The sequence below is a fragment of the Pygocentrus nattereri genome, chromosome 29 (assembly GCF_015220715.1).
Source record: "Pygocentrus nattereri isolate fPygNat1 chromosome 29, fPygNat1.pri, whole genome shotgun sequence".
NCBI classification, from domain to species: Eukaryota; Metazoa; Chordata; class Actinopteri; order Characiformes; family Serrasalmidae; genus Pygocentrus; species Pygocentrus nattereri.
In genome coordinates this window covers 8,664,945-8,676,134 of record NC_051239.1, presented here as the reverse complement: position 1 = coordinate 8,676,134, position 11,190 = coordinate 8,664,945, and the positions used below count along the sequence as shown (strand labels likewise).

Here is an 11,190-nt window from a genome sequence, read left to right as displayed (position 1 = left end):
TAGTGTATATGAGAATTAATTCGACCACAGCCATTTGATGTGGAAAATAGATTTGATCAGGAGAGAAAATAGTGGAGGGGCATCTTAACTTGGGGGCTTCTTTCCTCAAGTTACCCCCAATGTAAATGGAGCTTCAAGGTTGACTAAAGGCTTATTCTTCTACAATCCTGCTGCTGTCAGTGAGCCACAGACCCAGTTTAAATGCTGTAAAGGGTGTTGGTGTAAATATGCTCTGATTCTGCGCTTTAAATGCACTTCTAATTTTGTTTTAAATGCACCTGGAGGCGCACGAAAGGCACATAATGCGAATTACAGAGGCGCAAAGTGTAAAGAAGCAGTGCTAGAAAGGAAAACGGGTTTAGTGAGTCTAGTTCAGCTTCTGTGAAAACACGCAGCGCGGTGTTGGGTGAAAACGGCTCATGCATTATTCATATACTGTACAAGAATGAGCGTTCTGTCGTAAACCACGCCCCCCGCGCGTTCTCATTGGCTGCCGGGTCTACAACTCCGTTGCGTCACGCCCAAGCCGTATAAATTCTTGCGCTCACAACGAAACTGCTGTTCCTCAGCGATGAAAACAGACGCTGTTGTCGATGTTTTGTGGAGGAAAGCGGCGCTGTTATGTGATTTAACGCTGTCCAGACCCAGACAGACACTCTCCGTGCTGCTGAATGATGTGTATCAATCTGTTAACTGAACCAGTGCTCAGTTTAGCCGCCCGTACGTGTCACAGTGCCTGTGTTACTTTGACTAGTTGAAGTGGGCGTCGTTGGCTGCGGTTCTGAGGAAAGAAAGAAAGAAAAGCAAAGAAAGAGAGAACTGGTTCGGCGGTGTGTCCCTCCGGATTGACGGTAACTGAAACCCCTTCGTGTCAAACCCAGATAAAGTTAAAGGTGAGTGGCTTTGGTATCGAGTTAAACTAGCAAGCAAATAATGCTGAAGTTTACGCAGCTCCACTAGTTAAGTGTCTGACTGTAAACGTGGTGATGTCGTGGAGATGTGCTCCAGATGTGTTTACATCCAGGTTAAAATCATTTCTCTGTTCATATGTCTGTGACTGAGCCCTTCGAGTTATAGAAGACCCTTCCTGCCACCAAATCCAGCACCTAATTATTATTTTGTCATTATTAAGTGAATTGCAATGTCATGAATGAGACACTAAGTCATTAAGCCATTTGAGTTTGCTAAGTTATTATTCTGATGTCCCATTAATATGAGGAAAAAGATATTTTACATATATATATATATGTGTGTGTGTGTGTGTGTGTGTGTGTGTGTTTATGTAAAATATCTTTTTTCCCTCATATTAATGAGGAATTACACTGCTGCCAAGGTGCACAGAACAGTATAGTTGAACAATATTACAAAAATGATGTGTTTCAGTGGGGGTGCACCGATATGGGAATTGATCCTTTTATTCATCTCAAAAGCATAAAAACTAGAGCGTCAAAGTAATGGTGTAGAGGTTCACTTAATAATGGAAAAACTATACTTTCTATTGTTAAGGGTCTTCTATAAAAGCTTGCACCGTATCCTTACTGCACTTTACCCGTAAGCTCATTTTAACACTTAAGTCCTTTGTTTTCATTCCCTTGTATGTTTTTATTCTACTTGATATATGTGTACACTGTTCTTTCCGTCACGTTTTTATATTTTGTCACTCTTAAGCACTTTGCCTTATTTTTCCTTTTGATTCTTCCCTCTGCCTTTTTTTACATAAACCACATTGAATTGCCTTTTTGTATAAAATGTCCTGTATGGATGAATGGATGGATGGATGGATTCAACCTGGTCACTGCTCGGTACAGTTACAAGGCAATGAAATGCAGTTAGCATCTACCAGAAGTGCAAATAGTAGCAATTGTGCAAAATGGACAGTGCAAATGTGCAATAACAAGCATAAATATGACACATCTATGAAATATAGAACTATATGAACAATATACACCATGTATATGAATTTTACCAATGATTTTACAAAATCTATGAATTTGACCAATGTGCATCTGAGACTCATGCAGATTTGTGTGTGTGTATTATATATATATATATATATATATATAGAATACACACACACACACACACACACACACAATACTATAAATACAGTATATAAGGTATGTCTTGCCTTGTAAACTGTAATAACAGAGAAAATCTGTGTGAGTCTCAGATGCACATTGATTCCAGTTAGAAACCGAAACGGGTGATTTGCTGACGAGGCTGAAGTTTGGCTTCCTATTTGCCAGCTTCTTGTTTGAACTTTCCTCTCCACCTTAAATGGTGCTGCAGTGACACTCTGGTGCCTGAGTTTAAGGTGGAACGGAAAATACGAATAAGAACTACAGCTTCTTGATTTGCTGGGCTTTTGTAAGTATTACGAGTGAAGAACTGCATTGTCTGCTGTGGCTTTTTCCTTTTGTGGTGCCTCAAATGCCTCTTGACCATGGTTGGGTTGAACTGTTTGTTGGAGAGTTTATTTTAATAACCCCTCCCCACCCTTTCGCCCATCTTACATAAATGCATTATCGTCCTGCTCTGTTTATCTGCCTGGGCTGGACTGCACAGTCTGGTTTTGATGTCCATAGAGGCTTCACAAGCATAACCGCCAGTTAGGAAACTGTCTTCACTGTATTGTAAGTCACTGGCCTTTATGGATCTGGTGTAGAATCTTGTTTATACTGATTCATTTTACTTGAGTTGTAAATTTGGACTGTAGTGTCTGCAACTCAGTCTGACTCTTGGACCACCTTCAAGGGTAAAAGAGAGGGTTAATATAGGTCAGTGCCATAATCTATACAAGAAACTAAACCCGGGGATGCATGATGATGTTGGAAAGATATTGATATCTGCAGATAATTGCTCAAAGAAAAGTTCTCGGCATTGGTCCTGTGTTTAGATTTAACCAATATTTCACACTCTTATTTGTTTGGAACCAGTTGTTGTGCTGTTGAAGAGCAGAATTATTTACGCGATGCTGGCCTACGGCATTTTTAACCCTATAGAAATAAAGATTACATTTCCTTCAGTGAATCTTGTCCCAGCTACTGTGTTTTCTGGATACCACTCCTCCATTCATACATATTGGTGCACCTCTAGCAAATCACAATGTTTTTACCATGAAATATTGTTCAGGTATGTTTTTCTGTGCATCCTGGCAGAAGTAATGAGCATCAGTTTAAAAAATTCCTTTGCTGCCCGAAGCCACAATGTCAAACATGAACTACACATTTTTGGTTATTTTCTAAGTGTTTATCATTATTGCGGCCTTTGTATTTGGTTACATATCTTGCCACAAAGGATCCAGCCCTAATCTAGATATATTAGACATAGTGTAGGAGCTCTTACTATTCCTGTCTGAAGGTTTGTCATATTAATGAGCTTCTGAATATTCCAATGGGTGCAAAGATGTTATAGAGCAAGAATAAACATGATTATAATAGTTTAGTTAGGGATCAGTCTTAACTTAATTCCCAATTTCAGCTGTTCATAAAGGAGGATATGCTTGGTGTAATAGTAAGACTTGCACCTTGTTTATAAAGAAGTGTATGATGACTGTCTGTCTTGCCTTGAAGTCTTTGTTTTTGAGTGCAACTACAATGAGCTGTCAAGTCCATTTGTTTATGAAACGCACTGTTTCACTGTGACACCAGCTTTTAATCCAAAATCTGATGTATTTCTTAACCCTAACCCTAACCCTGATGTATTTCTTTACTATATCAGTTATTGTTCTGTGTATATAATAATACTTGCTGGGTTTATTGATGATTTTGTGTTCTGTGTTGCAGGGATGGTGAACAGTCAGGTCCCGGGTGGTGTGTGCTCGTCTCGGGCGTGCGCGGGATGCGGAGGGCGAATCTCCGACCGCTTCCTACTCTTCTCCATGGAGCGCTACTGGCACACACGCTGTCTGAAGTGCTCGTGCTGCCAGGCCCAGCTGGGCGAGATCGGCACCACCTGCTACAGCAAAGGGGGCATGATCCTTTGCAGGGCCGACTACATCAGGTCAGACGCCAGGGCTTAGCCTAGACCTCACACAAAGCAGGGGGTACAGGCTGTGCTCTTTTAACTGTAACATCAGATTCATAGTACAAGTTTAAAAAATACTACACACTTCAGACATTCAGAGTGGTTTGATTTGAATGGATGCACTGTAATAGAAATTCTGGATTTCTTTACAGTGGTGCTGATAGGAGCCAGAGGTCACAATGTCTACAACACTAACAGGCATTTTATTTACCATCAACAACAACCAGAGAATCTACATGTGCCTTTGGCCCAATTTGAAAAAATGTTTTTGGCCAAAGTCTTAAAGTCTAGAAGTGTGTCTTGGACATCAGTCAGGGTATTAATAACTAGTTCATGTAATAACTTTCTGTGAGGGAGCTTTCCGAGGCATTAACTGCTTTAGACGTTTGGTTCCTATCACCACCACTGTTAACTGTTCTGACTAAGTTTCTCTATAATGGAGTATTTCACCTTAAACCACAATGAGTGACTTTGTTAACCATTTAATTAAAATTCAAACTTGGCTATTTAGACATGTATTGTGCGCAATGCTAACTGGTGGCATATAAGTGTCTATTACTTGTGAGCTTACTCTAAGTGTCTATTACTTGTGAGCTTACTTGTTTGCAAAATTCAGACACCAAAGCTTGGCTGATGGACTCAATTTGGAATAAAGGTAAAAAAAGCAGATTTTTGGCCAAACCATTGCCATTAACTCATGCAATCACTGTCCATGAGGAAGAAGGATGATAATAACTATTGATAAAGCAAGAGAGCCTACATGGTTTGAGTCTGATGAGGATAAATTGTTAGTTGAATCAAATTAGAGCTTCCTTCCTCCTGCCCTCAGCACTGAGGCAGCAGTGTATTTATATATAAAAAGAAAACTCTATGCAAACTAACGCAAGGACACGGAATGCAAGCTCTGTTTGTGAAAGGGTTTCTGATTTACATTGCAAATAGCCTGACTGAAGTTGTGTGTATCGCACTAGTCTGTGCTGATTGACATGCTGTTCTTACTTCGATTTGCATCAGTCTCATTTCCATGAGCTGGGTGCACTTCACCACAAACTGTGTGTGCCTTCTGATGTAGACTCGAATGCCTGTGCAGAAGACCGAAATACAGCTTCAAAGCATTATAGATAAACCGACTTGTGATATGTTTTTGATACGATAAGGCCCGGACGTCTAATGATGTGCTCATTATATGTAAACTATCTCGCTAGTGCCGTTTTAAAATAGATGGTTCTGTTGTGGTCCCTGAGTGTGATGACAGATACTGCAGATAACTTATGTACCGTGTTTGTGTGTGTGTTTCAGGTTGTTCGGGCATACAGGTGCGTGCAGTGCATGCGGTCAGTCCATTCCTGCCAGTGAGATGGTGATGAGGGCCCAGGGCAATGTCTACCACCTTAAGGTTGAAGGCTAATATCTATGCATTACATATTTAGCAATTAAGTAATACAAGGAATACCATCAATACAGGCAATAAGATTTGGGGTGACGTTTCTGCTGATGTTTTGCAGAAATCTGCTTCAAAAGGGAAGGGAAAATGCAAATGAATCAGGGTTTTCATCAGCTACATGGAAATTTCTGGAGATCATCCCACGATTGTAAGAGTGTGCTGTAGCCTTAGGGCCGGGCAATATGGCCATATTTATTGTTGTTGTGATAACATACGCCATAGTAGGTCACAATATTTTTCTAAGCATATTGTGGATATTGTCAGTACTTAAGCACATCCCAGCTACACGTTTGATTTAAAAAGAGAGAATAATCAGCCAAATTTAATATTTAGAATTATAGCTTTTGATGGTATTTTTTAAATGTCACTACTTTCTCTGTTTCCGACTTCTCAGATCTCAGAAAAATATTCTGACATATCGCGCGTTGTAAAAGCTTCCGAAAGTATTGTGATGATACATTTTTGCCATATTGCCCATCTGTTTGTAGGCCTTGTGCTGTGTTTACATGTTGCCACTGAAAAAACACTGGGCCTCGTTCACCAGCCAATCTTAAGAAGAAATTTCTTCTTGTTCTATGAAACTGGGTGTGCCTGGACTACAACAATAAGATGTTAGGCTTCCATGGCTCCCAAAAAAGTCAACATACAGGTTACTTCATTGCCGCGGTTGACAGAAGTTCCAGTGACTGCTGTGGTACTGCCCCTGGTAGTGGCAGATCTTGCGTCGCTGCTACTCTCAAAACAAAAGAATAGCTCATTTGCCATCGTCCGTCTACCACCAACATATAAATGCAACTATTTCAGAGGTGTGGAGAAGGCAGTGGCCCATGTATTGAGGGCTAAAGCCACAAGCCCACTTCACCATCATCCACTGAAGCCTTGTGCACGTTGATAGCATTGATTTTCATCTGCCTCGATGTTTTTCATCACGCAGAATGAAAACATGTGACTTACTTTCCTGCTGTGTCATCAGTTAATCTAAAAATCTGTCACTTTCCACATTTCTCATTTATCACAAAACCAACCTCTCCACGTCATCCAAACGTAAAAATCTTTTTTACCTTATTTTTTCCAAATTTCTTGTTTCCATTCCAGTTTTATTTATGTGGTGGATGGAAAACCCTCTATAGACTTCCATTTCTTGTCGGTAACATTAGCCTCGGAGCTCCAGTGTGGAATTAAAGAAGCAAACTTCAGTCACCAAACTGTTTATGGCTGATTTGACTAAGTTTGTATTAAGGGGGAAATTATGTACATTTAATTTGATTAAAGGTAAAAGCTGTTAAGTGCCTGAGGGAAAACTCCTGCCCAGACCGGTTGTTCAGAAGGGGCTTCCCCCCACTTCCTGGGTTAAGCGGTAATTCTACAGAACTGAATGTAAATGTTGGGATATACCGACTAGATTCCTGTGGTTTCGCTAGCAAATGCATCATACTTCAAGAACCATTTGATAACAGAGCCATGAAACCGCTGATAAATGATTCCAGCATATTCGTTACAACATAAACGTGCAGGTTCTAGAAGTACAGAAGACTTTAGGCTTGAAGAATGCTTTGTTACAGAATCCCTCCACTTGCTTTTGTGTTGTGTAAAATGTTAATTTTTACTTCAGTGCTCTTATAAGAATGTGCACTAGCTAAGGTTCCCTTTGTCCTTCTCCAGTGTTTCTCCTGTGCGACGTGCAGAAACCGGCTGGTCCCTGGCGACCGCTTCCACTACATTAACGGAACCATCTTCTGTGAGCACGATCGACCGGGGGCCACCCTGCTCAGCTCCCACCTGCAAGGCAACCCTGTGCTGCCTGACCAAAAAGTGAGAACCCACACCAAACTATACTTCTACTTCCATTGATTTTTCAAAATTTATGCATACCTACTCCGTGTGGTTTGATGTGAAATTGTAGAGAATCTTAACAGACTCCGATTTTCAACTTCTTAGTTTTTAGAGTTTTCTTTAGGGTGGCTAGACTACCTTTTTCACCACATCAAGTTCCTAAATGGATAGTTTTCTGTAGTCAATCACTTAAGAGACTCCATATGTATCATGACCGTGACTGACCATATAATGTCCCTTTGGAAGGCACAGTTTTTTTTCTCCACTGATTTCACGGAATTTCACTGATTTTAAGAAATGATTTTAAGTCTGCACAATTTAGCCGTTGAGATGTAAACAAAGATGGTTCATTGTGGAGAAAATACAGACTAGGATTTCTTTACAGTGGAGGTGATAAGAACCAAGTGTCACAATGTCTACAACACAAATATAGCCATTTTATTCACAATGTACACATCTGAGGTTGAATATGTAATGTTGATGGTCAAATAGTAGAGAATATGAACAGAGTCTCTTTTTAGGGTCTATTTTGCCTGCATGCACCTCTCTACCTCTATAAATGTATAAAATTACAATATATAAAATACATATAAATGTAGTTTATAAAAAAGGATATATGTCTGACATTAGGCAGCATATTTATAACTTATTATATACACTTCATGTATTCATTTTCTGTGAGGGGGTGAGAGACATTATAAGCTTCAGACGTCTGGTTCCTATCACTTCTGTTGTAAACCATTCTGACTCTTAAGTTAAGAATGTAGCATTTCACCACTCTGATATCAAACCACTCTGAATGACTTTTTTTACATGTTTGTTTATGTGAACTGTCCTGAAATGTGGAAATAGCCTCCTGACTATTTTGGTACAGTTTCGCCAACTGGTTATTTTTTAAGAATCTACACAAATGTCATTTTTTGCCAGTCAGTAAGCTTCATAGCTTATTGAATATTATTGCATCTGATTAACGCTCCAAACATAGATGCTGTTGAATTATCACCTTCAGACTGGTGCATTAAATTACACCCTTAATTATTGTACTTGTCAATATATGACTTTTGTTTTGAGCTTATTTTACCTTCCATTTGTCAGGATCTCAGCAATGTTAGATGTTTGCATTACTTTTGTATTGCACCATGTACTTGTGATGCTGATTGGATGGAGCAGCTTGCAGTAATCCGTCAGCATTTGGCTGGTGGGTGAACATGATGCTCTAACTGTTCTCTTGTGTTGGCAGGTTTGCTGAAAGCCTCTCCTGCTACTCCTCCCTCTGTTCCCCCATTCCTGCGCTTCTCCAGAGGATCTCTAGCCTTGGAATCCTTGACAGACTTTCTGTATATGCTCTTCTACTGGTGCAGTTATGCTCTCAAAGGTCAAAAGGTCCCTGCAGCCTTGCTCCACCACCACTCCCCATCCCAAAGACAAGCCCCTCTGAACAGACAGGAAGTGCAGAATTCCTGACAATATGCAAGTGCTTGCTGTGGCCTGGGTCTAAAGTCTGATGGACTCTGTGGGATACTTCATATATTTCAGACTTTTTTAGATGATTGCACCGGAACTGAGACATCCATCACAGGAAATCCTACCAGTCATGTCAACTTGCGGAACTCTTTGACCACATCTTTAAGCAGTACTACAGTGCTTGTGTCTCTTCCTTCTTTCTTTATTATTTTTTTTCTTTTTACTCTCTTTTTTACATTTCAGGGTGTGGTTTCTATAGCCAGCATAATCACAGCAGAGCTTCAGGACACTGTTCAGGGTGTAGAGATGTAAATACTCTTTTGATAATGGTACTGTGCGTTATGGTCCAATCATATGGTCGACATGTGACGCTTATTTAAGATGTAAAATCCAATAAATGCTTAAACACACGTATCAAGAATAAACTTTTTTGCCTTAAAAAAACCTCCAAAAAACGCAGATGTTTATTGCTGTTTTGTTTAGTGATTAGCTTGGCTCTCACCGGTGCAAAACTGATTACCCAAAGGACCGGAAAAGAATCCGTCTCGAGTTCGGACCATTACAGAAGCAATTAAATGTGAGCGTGGCGTGTGTGAGTGTGTGTGCGCGCACATGCGGTGTGTTTGAGTGCGCTATCTGCGGCTGCTTTTGCACTGGGGAGGCTGAACTTTGCTCTGATCCTGTGTTTGAATTTAATAAAGCCTAATCTGCCGCATAGCTAATTAAGAAGGACTCGCTGCTTTCGATTCACTGCTTCAAAACAATCACACGCGTTAACTGTTTACCATGTTGCAATTAAAGTACGCAGCACAGCCCCCACACCCCCAGCGCCACCACCTAGCTCCCTTAGCAACCCTCTGCCCTTGAATAAGCTGGGTTTGAGCTAGTATGCCAAAAGGTTGCATTAAATAATCGAATAAATGTGAAGCAACTTTAGAGTTCTCTTAGGGTTGCTAGGGGACATTTTTCACCATACCAGGTTCTTAAATGTGTGGTTTTCTGCAGTCACTTGAGAGATGCCAAATGTCATAACAATGACTGGGTATATAATGTTCAATATATGCTCATTATAAGCTCACTTCTGAATAGTGCTTATTTAAAAAAAAAATTTTTTGCATAATTTTGTCATTGACGTAAATAGAGATGGTTTGTTGTAGAGAAACTACAAAATCTGATTTCTTTACTGTGGTGGTGATAGGAGCCTGGCGTCACAAATAGAGCTGTTTCATTTATTTATAATGCCCTACATGCACCTCTCTGCAACGAACAACTCTTAAAAAATGCATTTCAGGCAAAATATTTTCTCAAAAGTATGATAAAACCATTTAAGGTAACCATTTCAGGTGTATATATTGCCATAATGGAGCATTCAGATACATTAAAAGCCTCTTAATGCACTTAGTGTATAGACGAAATTCTCCACGGTGTCAGCGTTGGTGCTGATACGCCATCAATTATTTATTCCACGTTCGATTGAAAACAATCAGGAAAATTCATTAACTTATGCAAATGATCACAATTACTATTATCTTCATATCTCAATAAGTAAGGAAATAAAAACCTCGGCACAAATCGAGTCCCACCGTGCCCCGGCTCGCACGTTGCATTCAAACCAATCAAGCCTCATCTGCATATTACTAATTAGCCAGGCATATTCAGATGCCAATTAGCAGGTCTGGGAGAGAAAGCCTCTTAGCCGACAAGCTTTATCCTCGATCAGAAAAAAAAGACGGAAAAAAAAAGAGAAAAGTTTTTGCAGGTGTACGGATCGCTGTGCGGCTTCTGTCATGGAAAAAGTGTTTATGCTCACTAATTAATCATATTAACACATGCAAATGAGTCTAATTGCTTGAGCTTCCACGCCTCACGCTGTGAAAGAGAAAAGAAGAGCGTGATGGAAGAAGAAAAGAGGCAAGAGTGGTTTTCAGCACTGACTGCAGAGAAGAGGCTTTTTGCATCTCTTATGGTAGCACACAGTGTAATGGGAGGCAATGGGATGCAAATCCACTGCAAGCACGTTCTTCAGTCCTAACCAGTATTTAAAGTAAAAGAAAATGCAAAAAAATGTAATTTACACAAATATCCCCCTTCCTTTCTCTGACACTGTGGCGAGATTGTCTTTAAACATGGGCAAAAGGATGTTCTGGCTAACAGGAGCAGTAACCTTACATTTACGGCATTTGGCTGACGCTCTTATTCAGCGCGACATACAATTGGATCATTTTACATAGGTAGGCCAAGGCGGTGTTAGGAGTCTTGCCCAAGGACTCTTATTGAACCCCAGTCTACAGTGTAGAAGGCAGAGGTGTTAACCACTACACTATCCTAACCCCACCTGCGATGATAAGTCGTTTTATGCAAGTCCAGTTGCGGAGAATTTGAGTTTAGACTTAGATTATTAGCTGCAGGACCTGCGTTGTACA

At 40.2% G+C, this 11,190-nt stretch overlaps 1 protein-coding gene across 1 annotated transcript; it reads left to right on the top strand.

Annotated features, from left to right (window-relative positions):
* Positions 1 to 572: 572 nt before the first annotated feature.
* si:dkey-90l8.3 (LIM domain transcription factor LMO4-B) lies at positions 573 to 9,211 on the top strand. Its single transcript, XM_017696291.2, has 5 exons — positions 573 to 893; positions 3,786 to 4,002; positions 5,326 to 5,422; positions 7,133 to 7,282; positions 8,544 to 9,211. Exons 2-5 carry the CDS (start codon positions 3,788 to 3,790, stop codon positions 8,550 to 8,552), a joined length of 471 nt encoding a protein of 156 aa, XP_017551780.1. The 5' UTR covers positions 573 to 893; positions 3,786 to 3,787; the 3' UTR covers positions 8,553 to 9,211.
* Positions 9,212 to 11,190: the final 1,979 nt, after the last annotated feature.